The sequence below is a fragment of the Nilaparvata lugens genome, chromosome 3 (genome assembly GCF_014356525.2).
Source record: "Nilaparvata lugens isolate BPH chromosome 3, ASM1435652v1, whole genome shotgun sequence".
In the NCBI taxonomy this organism is placed as follows: domain Eukaryota; kingdom Metazoa; phylum Arthropoda; class Insecta; order Hemiptera; family Delphacidae; genus Nilaparvata; species Nilaparvata lugens.
Window position 1 is genome coordinate 55,513,097 of NC_052506.1, and position 21,129 is coordinate 55,534,225.

General features: G+C 35.3%; 1 protein-coding gene across 1 annotated transcript in view; it reads right to left on the reverse strand.

The window, feature by feature from the left end:
* The window catches only part of LOC111056134 (ribosomal protein S6 kinase alpha-5), a 105,600-nt gene that overhangs the window by 68,403 nt on the left and 16,068 nt on the right, over positions 1–21,129 (reverse strand). Inside the window, exon 2 of the mRNA XM_039422838.1 lies at positions 10,363–10,434. Within this exon, the coding sequence (XP_039278772.1) occupies positions 10,363–10,434 (72 nt within the window). The remainder of the gene's footprint in view (positions 1–10,362; positions 10,435–21,129) is intronic.

Genomic DNA, 21,129 nt, shown 5'->3' on the forward strand with positions numbered 1-21,129 from the left:
TTTAATATCTCAAATCAATTTTATTTGCTTATACAACTTTTCCTTGCCTATTGTAATCTTTGTACTCAGTTTCTACTTTATCTCTAATCCTACCTTCCCATGGTTTGGAACTCACCTGGACTCCTCTCCAACACGCTCATTGATCAAGTCTAAAGAACACGCCCAAATCCCCAAGTCACTAAAACTAATTTCACACATTCTGTACTCCAAATATACGATGATCATTTAATTTTTTACGCCCTCGCGTAAAGTTAAATAAACATTATCACTACTTCCAGATATGCCACAGTGTTTCTTTACAAACTGTTCCCCCCTCCCACCATAATTCCCGTTTATACCAGAACACCACTCTTACAATGCATTGAACACGAAGGGGAAACGTACGGACATAAGACAACGATACCCGCATCATATGTACAAAACACGTGGTGCTTTTCTCTCTTTTCTCCTCAGCTCATCTCTTTCTGTCATCCATTTCCTCCTCCTCCCCACCTACCCTCAATCTCAATTGCATGCGCAATTCAGTGAAGAGCTAGCGTCACCAAACCCCCACCCATCACAAAACCCAGTCCGACAACCCACGAGGAGGAATTGACAAACACGCAACTATAAAAATAACACACACTGGTACACCCTACCCCCCTACCCCCTATCAACCTCTGAAACACCCCTCTTCTGAAACAACAAACCTGGTGCAAGTCTATTGTCAGACTGTTATGAGGGCATTGTATGATGATTGGGACTTAGGAAACGAAATTCTATCGATAAAACTGGATGATAATGTTCAGTAACCGGTAAAGAATATTGGATAGCAATCGCAGCAGAATTTGGGAAGTATGAATTATGAATGAAATTATGGAGTCACAGAAGTTATAGACTTGGTATAAAATAATATGGATGCCAAAGTTAAAGGGAAGATCAAGAACGATCAAGAATTATGTTGAAAAATATTTGAATAATGGAAGACTACTTCAAGAAGGCAGTTAAAAGAATTTTCAAGTTTTGCTGGAGGGAAAATTTTCATAAAGCTTTTATTTGAAGCTACAGTACTTTCTCTATTGATGCAGATAAAAATAGATTTTTTCAAAAACCACAAACAACTATAAATGTATACTGTTAAAAATAATTTAACAACTGAAAAACGAGACCTGGATTGGCTACTTGGTTTGAACAGAGCTGTCAGAAAACGCAATACGCAAAACGAAGCCTTGAAAAAGAAGGTTCGATAATTGCTACACCGTGAAATAAAACATCACAGGAAAACCAATTGTTTTGATAGGCTAGTTCGTTCAGAGCCCCGCCCACTATGATTGCGATAAAATCGTTACCTTGCAATAATAATAAATAATTATTGCCCTCAAACATTTTTTGGGAAACAATATAATTGAGTTGATTCGATGTTGTTCCGGTAGGTTTGTTTCCAGAGAAGTGTAAAGCCGCGCACAGTCTGACTCATTCAATGCCAATAAAATAGAAAGTTAGAGGGATTCAACAGCAAATAGCTCAAAATAGTTGAAGCAGGAATGATCGTTTCGGATGCAAATTCTTTTCGATTAGTACTGTCGTTTTGAAAAACTACGATATGTTAGGTAAGATACTACTAGTTTAGGAGCTATTATATTCTTCAACGTGACCTTGTAGGGAGGGTTGTATTGGGGGTTATCGAGCCAACGAGAAGTGATTTTGAATGTTGTAAACTTATAAAACTGATAATGAGCGGACCTGGCTCTAGGCAGCAATCAACCTTCCAAAGGAAGTATTGAAAATCAATCACTGAGAGAGGAGATGCCATGCTAGAAGACAAAGAACTCCACATCAATGTACTCGAATTAATAGAACAGTTATTCTAGAATAGATGACTACAAGGAAGTCAACAGTTGAAAGAACTAATAATAGATGTAGAGAGTAGTTCTAGCCACAATTTGGAAGCCCATAGAGTGCAGAGAGAGATCACACTGTCAGCCACAGACTATGAATTCCTTTCATCTCAACAGTCAATTGATCGTGGAAAGACACATCACTCACTTTGTCACCATCAATTCTCAACCGATCTACATCAACTTCCATGCATTTCCTTATTCCTATCCCCAAGCCTCTAACCTGTAAGTCAAAATCTAGATTTATCTGCAGATAAATTCAGTCTTTGACCACGAATTTACGATGTAAACACACTAATAAAGCTGAGAAAACAAGTAACGTTGTAAAGATTCTCGGTCTGGCAAAGTTTAATGATAAGTCATGTGCGGATCACAAACAAAGCATTGACCTTAGGTTTAATGACACAAAGGAAATTTGCGCTAGGAACGATGAATTCCGAAACCTATTAATAAATCTTCTCTAAACGTTTGCTGACCTCCATGACCGCCTTTTTGTCTCCAGAATTAAGAGGATAGTTTCTGACCATGCTTCTAAAATGTTTCCCAAGTAAACTGACCATAAAACTGCTAATGAGGTGATAAATTTTGCTGCAATGCATTACAAGTAAATGTGCTATCTTGGTAGATGCCAATAAACACGAGAAATTATTTTATATACAATATATTATTCCATTTCACTTAAAGGAGCTGCAGTATATTATATTAATCTTTATAAAAGTGTCTGATTTAAATATAATGGAAAACCCTCCCTTCCAAGTCCAATAATTTTGTCTAAAATGAGCTGTATAGTTTTGCATTTTTTTCCAATTTTCATTCATAGATTTGTCTGTTTGCTAATGTTCACAGCTCCATATTCAACTATTTTTTCTTTGTTCCGGATAATACCCACATGAGCTTCTTGCATGGGTAATGAGAAGTGTGTTGTTGAATTTATGAGATGATTAAAAAACGTACATGCCATTTGTTACCTTATTCAACATAAACATTTAACATTGTCTAAATAATTGTTTCCAATTAACTGTAGCAGACACATTGTTCCCATTTGTTCAACTTAACACTGTTCTTATTCGAGTCAGATGGATAAATGAATCCTACCCTAAGAACCCTGATGATAATAATAATAATAATAATAATTATTATTATTATTAATCCAATCCGAACATGAATCAATTCAAATTAATATGTCCACACAAAAATATTTTAAATATCACAATAACGAACTCAATATAAAATCTATTTGTATTACAAAATGAACCAGTTTATTTTCGTCAGATTCAGATCAATGCCTGTGGACGGTTTGATTGTTCAACAATATTATTGCAGGTAGAAAAGTGGACTGATCTGGTAGGCGTAGGACCATCGCCAACCATCCGATTAATGAAGTCGGAATTCGATTACAGATCAATATTCAACAAGGCGGCCGGCCGATTCATTTCCGAACAACCTGCAGAGTTGCTTATGTGGCGAATGTTTGCAAGCCTCTTCCCACCCCCACCCCACAGCTGACAACTTCCGACAAATGGAAAACTGACATGTTTTCACTGCATGCCTTTCCCACATACAAATGTGGTGGAAAATGTGTGTGAAAATTGTTGGAAAAGCCTACTGGCGTTTGAGCACAATGCTAATTATGTGATGATCAGTAGCATTCTCAGTAGAGAACATTGCAGTAGGACATAAAACACAAAACTCACTACGAACAGAAGTGCAATAGGATTTTTCCTGATTTATTCTCATCGAGTTATAATTGAAAAAAATACTAATTAGAATAAAATTCAGGACCGGTACTGGAAAACTGGTGTACATTACTTCTCTCAAATTTCAATGGAAATAACCATATGACATCACAAAAATATAGAACAATACTCATACGAATGAAAAAGGCTAAATTAAAAAAAAAAACATGATTATGATGTTATCATGAGCAGAGTGATATTGTGAGTGTTTCTCTTATTTATGAAAACATTCGAATTTTTGTATGTTAAAATAAGTGATGTTTCGTTTGCATTCAATGAGGATACAACACACACATTTTGAAATATAAAATCAAATATGAGAATGATTCTCGTGCCTTTCTTTCGATTTAAAACAATCGGATCAACAGGAAGAAAAACAGCTGTCTGAAACTGATACCGACTTCCCACTATCCAAAAAGCGGGAGTGACAGAAAAGACGGACGGCCTTGCGAAGACTTCATGTTGAAAAAAGAGAGTGAACTCTTGGGTAGGTATGGAGAACAGGCATTTAAAGAAGATGAGAAGTAGAATGGTAAATGGAAGGACATAGCTGAATACCACTGGGACTCCTTAGAGCTACATGCTTCAAGTTCCATTTATATAAATGTATTTATGTTTTGTAGATAGAGGTGATGTGGGACCCAGGATCGGAGAGGATAGTCTCCTACATGGAATGAAGAGTACTGGCACAAGCATGCCAGGCAGGCTCTAGCATGGCTAGCAGCTCAACGCTATCCCGTTATTAGCAGAAGCAGCTGATAAATAGGGGAGGACTGGAGTGGCGGGGTCGGGAAAGGGGAAACAAGGATGGCAACAGGTCGTTCACCCAGTCACACACAACAGCCAGCTCAGTCCAAAAGCATTCTCACTTCTCACTGCTCAGAGGCTCACTTCCCCACAGAGGCGACAACAGACAGACACAGACTGCAGTATAATATGACCCCTCAGCGCACAATCCCACCCAAACTCTTTATCAGATCAGTTGGGCTACTGTTTCACTTCCATGTCCCAGGAAGCACTACTCACAAAGCCACAGAACAACCCCGTACGTCCCAGAGTTCATGTGCCTCTCCAAACAGCTTTTATAACACTAGCTCTGAAAGTTCTCAGCGTAATCTCTATTTTTGTCCATAGTTTAATAGTATTCTTATCAGTTGAATGACACATTTTCATAGTTAGCATAGTTTCTCTCAAGAGTTATTTATCGAGAGATAGCTCCAGTCTAGAAAATGTATAAAATGAAATCAATGTTAGTTAGAAGTGGAAGATTGAAATTAATTGATCAATTAATTATTTCACACGCTATAATCCTGATTTCAGCCAAAACCACTGAGTGACATTAAGTATATCTGAATGACAAGTTTATTTTAACAATAAATAAGGAGACTTCTGCTCAAGCTTAGTCAAGAGACTATACATACTTTGAACTCAAGTGTAGAAATGTAATCATTCAATTGCTCTTCAAAATTGATGCATGGAGAGTTTGTTAAAAATTAGAAGAAAACTGGAGAAAATCAAGATATAAATTAAGGATGAAGGCTTGAGTACCCAGGAAGGGACGCACGAAACCTTATTCAATGATAATGCTTGTCTGAGTCAATGACACTTTAGCTGTTATGGGGAACAAGGAATAAAAATGAATACCATATATTAGATGGCGCTGTATATTGTAAGAGTGAGATCTTGTAACTTGGGTAACTACTGTTATAGGCTTTTTGTAAATCATTTCACATATCGCTATAACAGCTCAAATTTAGCAGGCACATATTCACTGACGCTATCGGCCAATTATAACAAATAACTGAGAGCAAATCCATTATTCATGGTGTAGTGGACAGCTAATTTAATGATTCACTGGAATGAATTTGTAACACACAGGATTATTATGAGAGGCCTGTGAAAGTTGGCCCATCACTGCTCAGTGAATGCGCCTATTTAGCTGCAACAAAGAACGCCATTATCTGTTCACATTGTTCGGCCGTCTATTTCCAATCACGGATACAATGCGAATAGCCGTGTGAATAGCGACACCAGCACTCAATAGCAATGTGTCTGTTTCAGGTGTTTCAAGTTCCAGTGTGATAAAGTAATATGGGCTACAGTGAATCCTCAACAGGATTCAACTCTAATAATTCCCCAGCACATATATATCTGTTATACTGTAGTTACAGTGTGTTTTAGTGTGGAGAAATGATAGATATATATATTAATTTATATTATGTGATTCAATATTCCATTGTTCATGCTTGTCACTGAACAATCATTCAACCATAGTATTGTTGAATATAATAGTATAGCAAATAATGAAAATGCAGGAAATTGAAAACAGAGACCTCAGATTCGTTCACACATGAAGATTACCATAAGATAGCAAATTGAGTTGAATACCTCTACATTGATTTATAAGAGTATTATGATTACTTGTACACTAGAGAAACAAGAAGAGATACTCCAGAATTAACCTAGCCTATGATGTAAACTGATTTGACAACATAATTACAGAACTAGTAGAATCAGAGAACGGATAACTCGTACTCCTCTAATCCCTCTCCCTTCCTCTGAATATGATCAAATTAGAGAATATTACCCCCTAGTCAACCTGAACGTTATTGTGTTACATTTATAGAGTTCAGGACTGATTGTATTTCAAATTATTGTACTAATAGACTGTATTAGTGTAGTCTACCAGACCAGTAGTATTAGTCCCCTACTACAATCTACAAGCTATGTTCTACAGTTCTATTAATTTTGTGAACAACTGCATGCTAAATTGTGGTAGCATAAATTTTAAGTCTATAATTTTTATAATATACAAGCAGTTAAATTACTGAAAAAGAATACAAGTATTACACAATGAGTGAGTGCAACGATCCTCATTGCACTGTCAATGATATCGGCTACTCTACAAAATCTCCATACAGTCCACTACCTCAGTCAACTCCAAAGGTTACTGTAGTACAAATTTAGCGTACTCTTATTTTCAGGGGTTGTCGATTGTTTTGTGCATATATCTAAACTGCACCTCAAACCACCGGTTTGAGGACAGAACGAGATACCAAAGGTTTACTGCATTAAATGAGTTGTAAATTAAGAAAAGACACTCATTTGTCATTGGAAACTAAATCACAAGAGTTGAGACTGTGATAAGGGTCTGAGAAGAAACCAAGATACATACTTTGTGATGCCAAGTACAACTAGGAAATTAAATCAAGTTCAAAAATCCATGCAGCTAAATACTAGCCGTTGGGTGGGTTCATGAGAGGTGGTCTTACTAACTAACTGGACATTCTAAATAAATGGAGGGAATTTTTCAAATGAATTTGAAACAACAGTTGAGTTACAATTTTTCTTAATCGATTCGAATGTTCAAATAGAGGATTGTTGGCTACCAGAGCGGTTAACAACAGGAATAGATCGTCCGATATTAATAGAATGGAGAATGTGAGGAGGAGCCCTCATCTAATCCTTGTTGGAAGCCACAATCTTTAAGTAACGACAGAATAATTACAACGATTTAAAGACCGTTAGGTAGCTCAGACAACTCAGAAAACGTTTCGACTCTATTACAAAATTCAATTTTCCAAAATTACTTCACTGTTGTCTTTTACTGTTAGACTGTCAAATCGCCTGACTACTTCCATTATACATCGGGGACAGTGCAGCTTTTAAAACTGGAATTTTGCCACTACCTGAATAATACAATAGTTGAATATGCATTGTATTGAATGATGTAGAAAATACATGTGAAGGGAAAAAAGACAATCATTCCCATAGCTTCCCCTTCTCCGGAATTTAGTCAATGAATAGTTCAAACTTGTTTATGCCCCTTGTGGCAAACTTCCATGGGCCTTTTCACTATGATATACTATCGTATGTTAAACATGTTTTATTATTTATTCTCATTTTTGTCATTAAAATTATCCACATAGATGTTTTTCTATTATTGTATATTATTCATCTATATATTTTTTCTTGTAACTCTTTTTCTATGTTATTTTTTTTGCTGGTATCTATTTTTCTATGTTATTTTTATGTAAAATTGGTGTTGTACCGTTGGAAGTTGTATGATAAATTAACTTTAGTAATGTTCTTGGATTTTAAATTGATTGCTGTATACTTTCTGTATATGTATAGAATAAAATCAAATAACTTTCTGTATTCAGTATATTGAACAGAAAATTTTCAATATCTATTTTTGAACTGAAAATTGTTTTAAATTATTGGAAATGAAGATAAACACTATTTGTAAAACATATTACTGCCAATTAAAATTCGGTAGAACATTTTTAGGCTGAGTCTGTAGCTCTTTCCTGATAATAATAGTGTACATGTAATTGTATAAGTAAATGAATAAACAAATAATAATTAAGTAATTGACTTGCAATCTTGCAATTAATTAAACTAACATCTAATAACATCGAAATTTGTACAGAAGAAGCATTGGTTTAGAAAATCATTACCAAATATAAATTAATGATTTCAAATGAAACATTATCAAATGTTTGATTAATATTAAACCATTTTCTTGAAGATTGCTGTAAAAAATAGAGGTAGCATTAGTCAACCCGTTGTCTCCAATGATAAATAAATAGGCTTTTACAGATGGAAGATTTTATAGAAATAGCAGTTTAACCAACTGCTGGGATATTATAACTTTATAGTAATTATTTAAAATATCCAATAAAAGCTATATAAATAGAACTAAGGACTTCTGCTAGTGCAAAATATTAACCGAAGGACTGAATAGCAGAAGGAAATTTGAAAAAAAAATGTAAATAATAAGAAATAATCAAGTAAATAGGCTTTTCATTCTTTCAGTATATTTTTCGTGACTTGGGACAGTTGCATGAAACCAACGAGCGAAATAAGGAAAAAAGCGGAGAGTATCTCTAAACAGCGGCGACTGACGACATGCTCCAAGGAGCTTCCACTTGGAAATTATAGGACTGGAACACTCTGCTCCAAGCATAACGGAATTTGAAACTATTCCACCAGTTCCAAAGTTTAGCCACGCGAATTAATACTGGTCAGTATTTTTTGAATAAGGAAAACTATCAATGACAGAGATTAAGTCAGAGAGACTCGCGTTGTTTAGTTGTTTTAAATTATAGAGGATTTTTCCAGTTTAAACTCAACGAACGAAAATTGGGCATTCCAAGCCCAGTTTCCTTTGCTGTATAAAATAACTTTCACCTACTTCCTCACTATCAGAGTTTGGTAGTTGAGGAATCTAACTTTCTCCCGGCTAATACAACACTTTTTTCCTCCTAATATCATTGTTATACAGGCTATTACTGTTCAATGTACATCTATAGTAAAATAGCGATATATTACTCCAAGAAAACAAATAAAACATAAAGTTACTATTCTATTGCAACATTTATTCTAACATTACAATTTAAATAGCTGAATTAACTGAAGTGAGTAATTTGAATCCAAGTTTGTTATAATTTTTCTAAACATTCAAAAATTCTTCCAAATCATTCCAGTTTCACACTCTTTCATCATAGATTATTCCCAAAGGTTTACATCTGAAGAATTTACTTTCTCTATTTTCAAAATAGTCGAATTAGTTTTAATTATTCTTCAATATATAGAAAGAATAAATTTCTTGGTTAGGAGTTTTTATTTTTTTAATAGCTCTACTCGATTCAATTCCACTTTACCTGTACTCATTAATTAATGGATGCAAAACAGAAACGGTTAACTTTCATTTCAATCGTGTGTTGAACAATAGGACTCCGCTTTAGCTGCTTTATTATGATGAAATTCGCTTCTAGGTCATGCAAACAAGGTGGACTTCGCAACCCAAACAACACACATCCCAACACATTTCAGTGGAAATTAATATTTGATGAGACCCGAGACAAGACACACACGTGACTGTCGCTTTGGGTCTTCGAGACCGGTCCTTGTTTCGACAGTTCTGTCACATTATTCAATACGGAAACGTATATTAGAACTCATCTGCGTCAAAATGACAGACTACGCACACTTACCACTGCGAGGAAACAAAAAATTCCATCTGAAATGTACACGCTCTACATAAAATGGAAGGGGCTGAATCGCATAATTGAAGATAGTTGAAGCTTTAGTCATTTTTAATTTTTACTATATTCAATACGATATAAAAGTATAGTTTATTCAAAATTTTCTGGACCTAATAATGAAGAGTCTGATAATTCTTCAATAGAAATTCCACTTGAATCATAGCAATCAAGGAATGACTTTTGTTGAATTACATAGCAAAATAAACGAACAAATACTGAAACTGACCAACTTAGTAACGATCACGACTAACAATGAAAACCAATCAGAGCTTTCATACAGCAATCACAGTCTAAGGATTTTTCACCTTGAGATCAGCCTTGAGTTGTGATAATAGCACCACAATGATAATTGATCACTCATTGATCGTAACAAAAGAAGATTATAGCCAGGCATTCAGCGGAATAAATCTATCGTTATATTTAAAACAATTGTGGTAACGTTTGGAAGTTTCAATTGATAACCAACTTGATAACAAATGGAAAACACTGTGCGTTTTCCCAAGTAATTCATTTTTACGTGAATAATCTACACACCGCATAACCACAAGCTATTGGGTAATTCATGTCCTAATTATTGCTGTGAATGTGGTAAATTATATACTATACGATTAGTTCCGTTATAGTTAGAAGTCAGAAGACGCAACAAATTCCACACGAGATTAAATCAAGGAAATTAAAGATAGCAGAATTCTCCCTTACCTCCGGTTCCCAATACTTTGAGAAGGTCGAAGCTGGACATGTCAACTCTTGGGCCACCGCCATTGAAATTGACTGAAAAATATGAAAAAATTATTTTCAAAGTATGAAATAAGAAATATAAGTTTATAATAAAAAAATTTCATTCTCACACTATAATACTGAATTACATCAATAAAATATTAACAGAATAAGTGTTGTTGAATTAAAATATTTGAATACATCAATTCGGAATTATAACAATTTCATCAATTATCAAACTGACCATCAGAATTATTACCAGTGAAATGTTTTTCATTGATTTCTGAATGGCATTGTGCAAGATTCACTCTTATTAACCTAAAAACATGATGTTTTTAAATAATATTAAAAAATATATAAATCAAAGCATTATTAATCAATCATTAAAACTGTAAATATTTCATATTCTGTATGGAGTGCGATATTAACAACAATTCAAGACATTTGTTCAAAATTTATTTACTGGGAAAAAAATAATCAATTGAATGGCTCAGAAGCGTGCAATATTAAATATTGTTAATTAACTGACAATCAATAAATCATAATTTTGAAGCTTCAAATTGAGATAGCAATTTGAACAAGGTTCATTGTCAATTAAGAGTTCAATTTTACAGCTAAGTGTTGTGTTAAAATATACATAATTATTACTTTTAGATATTGAAATTAATTTAACCTACAAAACTGTACTGAGAAAATCACGATTTCCACAAGTAACTGCTTTGTGGTACTGATTTACTGTGGTGCGTACTGATTTATGCGTCACAAAATCGCGCATTTCGCTGTTCATCAGCTAATGATACGCTTATCTGTTATACTTTATTTGTCTGTTGCTACCTATAACTGTACTGTATCTGTACAAATACAGATATAATAAGCTGTTTTATAGCATCAGCTGATATACAGCTTCTGTTTAGTTGCCTGCAAGTAAGCACTTGTAATGAATAAATTCACATAGGTTGCTTGCAGTAATCGTTTCCCCACTCACAGTAATTGGTTGAAGTTTCTTCAACTTCAGTATTTTCAGCATCAGCTGATATACAGCGAAATGCGCGTGTTCGTGGCGCCTAAGTCTGTACGTACCTTAGTATACCATAGTTCAAATGATGCAATCAGAATATCATAAGGTCATGTTAAGAGCCTTGAGAATGATAAAACAATTCCAAAATTAAAAGCAGTATTGAAATTATTCTGATCAGATTACAAATTTTCCGCCAAAGAAAAGATTGCAAATAAAAGAGAAACTAGTAATGATGTTGTTCCTCGTTTGTTAGCAGGGAGCTGCTGCTATCAGAGTACAACAGTTCTGATGTTTGGCGTGAACAACAAGGCCTAAACTAACGTGAGCTTGCTTCCAAACAAGATGGAAGGAAACGCAAGATAGAAAGGGGAAAATAGAGTGAGTGAGAAGGTTGGAAAAGGAAGAATGTAAATGAGAAAATTTAAATTAAAAACATAAGAATAGTCAGTAAGATTGATTTCAGTACGATGTGCTAGGAAGAGATAGAAAGAGACAGTAAGAGATAGAAAGGAAAGGGGGAAGGAGGAGAAGAGAGAGTGTGAGATGAAGAGGGCACAGAAGGAGAAATAGGGAATGAAGAAAAAGAGGAGGAGGAAAATGACGAAGAAGAAAAATGTATCTAACTTCAGTCATAGAGAAGATTGAATTTTGAATATTGGAAAATTGTTAAAAACAGTTACATAGCAATTCTCATCGCTAACAACAATGTCCCTTCTTTATGGAAATTCATTAAAAATACTTCAACGTTTTTTATTTGCAAACCAACGAAATAGCAACGTGCTAGAAAAGTGGGTTAAATAACAGTATTGAGATATATGCAAAGTACCACGCCTGAAATGGAATTGAACCGACTTGTGGAAATCATAGAGGTGAGATTGGAAATGAAAGGGGAGGACAGAGCGAGTGAGAAAGAGAGGGTGCGAGAGAAGAGTGGAACTTGTTTGTTTCCTTGATCTTCCTTCCATTTGAATCCTTCTCATCAAGGACTCCCGGTTGGAGAACCGGGCTTCTCGGAAAGAAGGAAGTAAATAATCGAATACAACTTGAACAGTCGCGGATGCAACGTAATATATGTTGCTAACATATATATATGTTATATATATATGACATATATAACATACATATATGTTGCAAACAGCCCCGAATCCAGCAACCAAAACAGCCTGCAGAGTGCAGAACAGAAAGCAAACAACAACAACAAACCTGTCCTATGCAATAAAAAGCAAAAGCATTATTTCTCGGTACTCGACATTCACCCAGTCGATATGTTTTGTGTTGATGGTTAACTGGAATCTGGATACTTCCTGGAAAACCTTTCTTTCATCTGAATAGAACTTGAGAATCGGATTAGTACTGGTTATACAATCTTGTTAATGAGCTGTTTGATGAATTTTGAAAAGTGATTTGCTTCGTTGACGTGTTGGGTTTTCCCTAATTTGCATTGAACGAACCAAATTTGGTGCCATGGAATACTGCTACACACAGACGATTTTGTTTCAAAACAAATAGGATTTACTGATCTATTTAAGCAGGTGGAGGAGATTCTGTTAAATAGTCTATACTGTATCAATATGCCGATTACTTGTTAAGATCAACAGATTTTAAAGTCTATAAATATTGCATTCCTCTAGTGCCGACAAAATATTATTGAACACGTTGTATTGGTAGATTTTTGATTTCATATTTGAATTTAATTATTGTTCCTTTGCATTTAAGATTTTCAATAGGAATGAATTCTAACTAATTCCTACTATGGATTGGAAGGGGAACTGCAGTCATTCATAATTTTCAAACCCTCAAGTAAATAAATGAACTCATTTTTTAAATTCTCAATCACAAAGTCACATTCTAGTCATTCAAGGATTTTTATAGATTGAAAAGTGGTTAATAGAGCAAATTGTAATTTCATGAGATTTGAACCAATAGAATTTTGGTTTTCATAAATTGAAAGAGGGTAGATGAAGGGAATCCATAAATTCCGCAATTATCAGAAAGCTCTACTAATATTTTTACAAATTGGAAAAAAAACATCCAAAAGACTCTTACAAAATCGAGGAATTTATTTGGATTTTTTTTAAATGCGCAAATTCATTTTTGGATCATTGGATTTCCAAATATGTTCTCATGAATTTCCTTCATTTGGATAAGTATTGTTGTTTGTTTGATTACAAAACACAATCTATTCGACTAGATAAGTGGAAGCTGACACAGGTGGGTCTGCCTCTGCCTTCCTCAAAAGTAGGCCATTGTCGATGGGTCTTGGGTCTTGGCCGGTCGAGGCAAGGCCGTCTATTCTCCATTACACCATCTCGCTTGCTCCTCTCACCAATACTCATCAATCGCTCTCTCTTCTCATTCGCCCAATGTGTCCAAACCGGCTGCACTCATCACATCCCGGTATCCGCTGTAGCTACATTCCAACGGCGGCTCAATATTTTAGTCGAATTGTATAAATGATTCAGTGGTAGTGATAAGAAAGTAGCCAAATTTACAAGGTGATAGAATACCACTTTAAGAAAATCTACTACCCACTTCATATCTACATAACTTTTAAAATGCATAGTTCACATTGATGCAGCAAAATAATTTTAAACTGAATTTTTAGGAATAATCTATTTAAATAATACAGAAAAATTAATCTTAATTACTGAATTATCAGGAATAATTAATATTATTCAGACCATCAAATTTGAGAAAAGCTGATTTAGCGATAAGACAATTGGATCTTGTTACTCATTGTCAATTGTTTTCCTCATGCAATTGTGCAGATTTTGTCAACTATGGTATCAAACTGAAACCTAGATTTGAAAAAGAGAAGACTATTTTTAGCCCAGGTCAATGCCGAAAAAATGCCGAATTATCAAAATGCACAATATTTGAACGCTTGGAAGACCTTTAAATCTCACTGCGAGTAACAATATAGACAAATATAATTTAATTAAACTACAATTCTAATTTGTGTTTTAAGACATAATGTAGGTGGTAAGATATGAAAACATGTAGCTGTTCATAATGTCCAAAAACACTATAAATTGTCTGTCCTAGAACTGAACTCTTCCTCAAGTTCGAAGCTTCCGCTATGTTCTCAATGGTTCTAGGAATGGTTTAAGGACCGGGAAGCTGAGGTGGACAATTTTGAAAAAGTATTGTTGTAGAGATATTTCTATTCTCGGAATAGTTCTGAAGTTCTGAGATTAAGAAACTATGAGAAATAATTGAAAAACAATAGAAAGAAGAAAAATGAAACTATCACAGGCAAAACAATAATAAAAAGATTTGGCGAAGATGAGGAGGGGAAGTTGGAAATCAGTGGAAATGAAGCATATTAGAAAATTCAATACTATTGAACACACAAAGAAGAAACCAAACCGACAAAAAGTGCCCAGATTCTTTGAAAGCTTATCTTTATTAAAGAGAACTGCCTGTATTAAAAATCTCTCCAATGCTTCTCAATGCCTATTTGGAAGCAAGAACAAGTAGTAAAGATCCATTACACATTACCAAATACTAGTTAATTGTAATGAATGCAGTTTACGTTACTCAACAGCTTGATGGCTTCTGTAGACCCGAATGGGAATGGCACTTTCAATCTCGGTCGTTCAAATACACACACAGACACTAATTGCATCATCACATCTCAATTTTGAGTCAATAGCGGCGGCAATCAAATGAGTTGAACGTTGTTTACATGGAGCAATAGCGTTTGTGCACCACGTTAGCTTTTCAACTAAACCGTAATAATGAGCTTCAACTTCATCTAGCTTATCCTCATGAATATTTATAAATTCAATTAGTATGTAGTAGCCTCTTCAAACTTCATTATTATTCATGGTAATTGAAGGAATTTCATCTTGTATTTGTTCACGTTCATTAGGTCTTTATAGGCAGGTGACCTTCATGCGTTTTCAACAGGCCTACACTGCTCATAGTCCAGTCGTTTACATTGTTCTATCCAAATGTCTCAATACTGTAGTTCTCTCCTCTATTAATTTCAATTGAAATAAAAATTTCAATATGTTTCTGATGTTGAATGAGATTTATAAATAAATGAACTGAGACTTTTTTCTTTGTGTACCTGTCCGTTCCCGTTGTTTGATATCCTTAATTCGTATTACAGTATTATTCTTACGCTATAAGTAATTAATTTTGTATTAGTTGAGGCTAGTGAAGTTTGTAACTACAATGTTTATTGATAATGTTTTCAAAGAGTATTAGAAAAAGCTCTAAATGATATTCAGTATTAATTTATATGATTCTGATAAATAGACGAGTATCAACTTTTCTACGTTATGTACATCTATGGAAATCATTCTCTTTAACATCCTTATAGCTTTATCTATATCTACTGAAATTCAACCCTAAATTTGATTACAAATCCAAAACCCAATATGTCATTTTCAACCCTACACCATCAGAAATTCCTCCCATTCAACATCTTCAGCAACCGAGATTAGAGCGCTGATACAGTTCGCCTAATCAGTATTAAGAGCACCAGAGCGACCAAGTATGATGACATAAGTTGACCCAGTTCAGCGTTACTGCTTACTGCTGACTGCTGACCACCAAACAAACGGCAAATTCAACTAGAAACGGTAGATCAGCGAGTCACGTGAAAACTGATTCACTCTAAACTGTCAGTATTGGAAGTATTGATAGTATTCGGTTGTATGGGGATAATTTATGCTATTTATAAGGAATGCTGACAGTTTGAAGTGAATTGGCTAGACGTGGCTTGCTGGCCACTTGCATATCACACAATAATTGCAGCAGCAGCCGATCCAAGGACACTCAACACTCACCGCCCTGGTCACGTGTCTCATTTTCATCACTGATCACCTAAACGTGAGGAAGTGCATAACTGCAATCACTCAGGGCTAATTGCCGACCTGAACGTGGTTTTTGATAATAGTGCATCATTCTAATCACAGATGACCGAACGTGAAGGAGTGCATGTAACTGCAATGATTATTGAGAGCTAATAATAATTGACAACCTACAAGCGGCTACTGATAACAATGATCTGTTGAAAAAAATGATGGATGATGATAGTTTGTTGGAAGAGTTCAGCATTTAATTGATAGTTCCGAATGCAGTAAATGATCAATTTAGTGGAATGTGACTCAGTAATTTGAAGAACGTTTATGGAAACGTGAAGCTGATAGCTCACTTGAAACTTACACGAATATAGTAACTAATATCGTACTTGTAATATAAAAATATTTTGAAGGGTAAATAACTGAAATGAAAATACATGTCATCATATTGTTGGAATGAAACATTGACATGGTCGTAAGGACCATTGACATCTCAAATTATATATTCAGGCGCGATGAGACTTTCCAGCAAGGGACTCTCCACCAACAAAAGTCATACGAATTTGTTATTGAGGCACAAAAATGAGGTTTTTACATCTACAGAAGTTTGTGAATCTGAAGAGAACGTTTTCAAATATATCAATAGCTCATCTCGGTCAAAATTGGACGGAACACTATTACGGTACGCTATTGTAATCTATTACTCTATAATAACTCTTAGCCAACGATTGAACTCAGCAATGCTAAAAAGTAAAACTGCTGGATAAAACAGTTGTGATACGTACAACCCATGAGGGCAGCATTTCACCGATAAGATAAGACACTCTTACGAAAGCCGGCTTCGAAACGCGGGTGACGAGAGAGACAAAAAACGAGAGCATGCGATAGACGATAGAGCACAGAGTGGACCCAGAGCTCGGGGAGCAGTTATCGAGCAAAGGTATGAGAGCTGGGCGAGGTAACAGTGGCAATACTGGTAGCAACTAGGTCAAGCCGTGTCCTTGGGCCCAGCATTGGCCCACATTACAGGATCGCGGCTACTTCGGGGTTCCACCCGGGGCAAACTACACATAACCTACCACGTTTCCCTATCAAAATAATAGGCGATTGCTTATGAAAACCCGCATTTTGTAATCTAGACATTGGTAAGTACAGCACTGCACTGAGACCTGCATCACAGTGACCCACTTTGACTGGTTCTCAAGGACCGGCTGTTTGTAGGTTGAGTCATCATCTGTTGTTTGCCAATAGTGTTCGCCGCCGCAGTGAAAGGAAATAGGCAATGCCTGTTCGCAGCATGCCAGCCTATCGTACCGGCGTCTCTTCCGGATAGCCTATATTGTGTGATATCATAGTATACTTCTCTGAAGTAAAAATCTAAAAATCTGGTGTGGCGCACTCACACAACTTTCCTTGCCGTTATGGAAATTTATCACCTGACGTTAGTGTTCACGCGCATCGAGTCTACTATGCAAAGATCCAAGCCAGCTGGTGACAGGACAATAACGCTGGAGACACACGAAGTCTGCTATCTCTTCATAGTGTATGATTTAATAGAATCAACAGTTGCCAACAGTTTGCAATTGAAATAATAACATTTTCTCGAATTTCGAGCTTATTTTGAGTTTTAGGTGAAAATGTTACTGAACATTAATTGTAGAGATTTTCATGCTCAATCTTTTCCACTTGGAATTTTTGTTCAAATTGTATCTGAAGCCTGATAATTGGGAATCTAAAATCGAACTTTGCATAGATGGGGCGGAGCTCCTGAAATTTTTACAGATATGGGACTTGTGACAGTTGATATAGCTCATCAATGACTATTTTAGGTATAAATTTGATCAAAATCATTGGAGCCATTTTCGAGAAAATCGCGAAAAACCCTGTTTTGGCAACATTTTGGCCATTTTAGCCGCCATCTTGAATTGCATTTGATCGAAATTGTTCGTGTCGGATCCTTATAGTGTAAGGACCTTAAGTTCCAAATTTCAAGTCATTCCGTTAATTGGGAGATGAGATATCGTGTACACAGACACACATACACTCATATACACACACACCACACATACAGACCAATACCCAAAGACCACTTTTTGGACTCAGGGGACCTTGAAACGTATAGAAATTTAGAAATTGGGTTACCTTAATTTTTTTCGGAAAGCAATACTTTCCTTACCTATGGTAATAGGGCAAGGAAAGTGAAAATGAAAGAAATATTTATTAGGCGGAGTTAGGACTTGAATACTGCACAGTTCACGGCATCTCAGAGAGCTCATACATTCTCTTCTCCAGGACTTTTTTAATTTAATTTTATTTCATTTGATGTTTCGCAGCTGAAATATAGTACCGTAGAGAAACTGAAATAGTTCTAGATAGTACCTTACTGGCTCTTACATTCTCTCCACAGATATCTTGTATTTATTCTATTGATGATTTCAAATTTCACTGTTCTTTAACACAATACTATTATAGACAGTCTTGCTATTTTTGGTAATTACATTCTTTTTTCACAATTGGCTTATTCGTTATTTAATAATTGACTAAAGATTTAGGTGATTGATTTCACTATCCGTTTTAATTAAGAATTTCTTGTTGATACATTAGTGGCAGGAACTGAATTTTGTTTGTAATATTTAGTGCGATGGAAATATCTACAAAAAAGATCACATTTACATTGGGAGTATGACAAATAAACTATCAGATACTGATTTGATATCAAACGTTGGATGCTGAAAGAGAATTTTGCAGAAATGCACGTCTCAACGGATTAGATTTATTGATTCTATTGAATTGATACGTGACTTATAAGTATTGTTTCAAAAATTATCATAAGGATTCAATAAAAATATAACATTGATCATATATTTTCAATTAATGGATAAGTGATCTAAAAATGCACATCAAGTGCGATATCGGAAGATAGGTTAGGACAAATACAGTAATTTACACAATTAATAAAGAAATAGTTATAGGAATCATTAAACACCCAATCGATAGTCTAGTAAGTTCACAAGAAAAACAACTGCCCAACACTCTTCACTCATCCAAAAATACTATGAATGATGTGATGGGGACTCTCATCCATCCCTGGCTTACTTTCGCTGATCCGTAATATTTGTGTTGCACGTTTCTCAGCGATCACGATTGGCTGGACGAAGTGCGGCCTTATTTGACTTCAGTGACGTGCTAATTGATGATGCAAATTGCCGAACATGAGAATTGGCTGAGAAACGCCAAACCGGGAGAAGCGAATCAGTGTCTGCTCAACTCTAGTCACGACACTCGTACACGAACTGGCCAAATATATAAATAATTCCACAAATTCTAAATGATTTATTTAAATAAAGTTTGAGCCATCGATGCTGGACAGAAAGGCTAGAATAAACCTCCAATTAAGAAGAGAAAGCTGTTTACCAAATTGAGTAGTGTAATTAAGGAGTAATAATAACCCATGGAAGTACGAATGAGAGTTGCAAATTTTTGGGGTAAAACTAAAAATGCAACATGTTTAAACTTAGTAACCAGCTAGATACTAGTTCTAGCTACAGTGGTTATATAGTTACTGTTGTTCTGCCCAATCATTCAAAACAAAAACTTGGATGCTGTTACCATAGAAGCATTCCATGGAGTAACCAAATTTTCTCGAATAAACAAAAGCTCTTTACTTCTGAATAATCTTCTCTTATCTCAACCAAATCCTTTCTCTTCTTCTTAAGCTAATCAATTTAAAGCCAATTTGAGTTTGAAGATTAAGAGCTATCCAATCGATTAATTACATTGAATACATTGACGACAAAAATATAATATTATATTATATTATTTTCTATAGACAAAACTGGAAAACTAAGAGATAAAATGTACAAAATCTGTAACCTGCAGTAGACAGGAAAAAGCTAATGTAACAGTAGAACAGTGTAATTTCATTGTAAGAATAGTGTACTGGGAACCGGGAGACGGCGACAGAACATCGGTCCCCTCCCACCCCCTAACAAGCAAGATACCGACTTCACACCGAATCAAAGCTTGGCAAAGCCCCCCTTCCCTTGACTACAGTGGATACAGAGGGGATCAGAAGGTAGGAACCAGAATAGGCCACTGCTAAATAGGTCACGCGAGTCGACTAAGCTCTGTATCCTTGCGGTGAATTTCGCTCTCCAATTTCCCATGTGAGAGACGCTAGTACTTTAATTTTTCTCTGTATAACACGACTCACTCTCATTTTCTCTCTCTTTCTCAGTGTTTCCACCACGAAATAAAACTTTCAACAAGGCCGTTACTCGTGGAATGCGATCGGAGGCCGGGGGCCGGGCAACCCCGCCGCATGCAAATGGCTCTCCGAGCGAAAAATGCACTCGAATTTCGAATTCTTATCGCAGCCGGAAACGACGCTGCCCGGCAGCTAATTAATACTACAGTTACATTCACCCAGGCAACTAGATACACAACTGATGAAATTTACCAAAAATAATTCTCATTCAACCGGTATAAATGGTCTTTCCGTGCGTTCTATTACAAAACCTTCGGTTTTATAAGGTTTAGAATATTATATGAGATTATTTATGAATCTTAATGGCAGACGGCCTGAAGGCCATTGCTGTAGAAAATTAATCAATTGATTATATTTTTTGTTGTTGATGTCAATAAAGATTTTTTGAATTATTATTCATGTATAATTATTATTTATGGATGATCTGGAGTTTCTATTGAATGCATTATCTTGATTTTACTTTTTTAGTAGTAGTGAAGGTGATGTGGTAGGTATTTGTGTACTTATATATATATTCTTGAAAGAAAATTAACTCGTATCCAGTGTTGATAGAAAATTATTCCAACTTTCTCAATTGATATAAATTTCTTGAACTTCATTGATATTGATACCAGTTCTATCTGTAGAACTGTATCTGAGAAAGACTGACG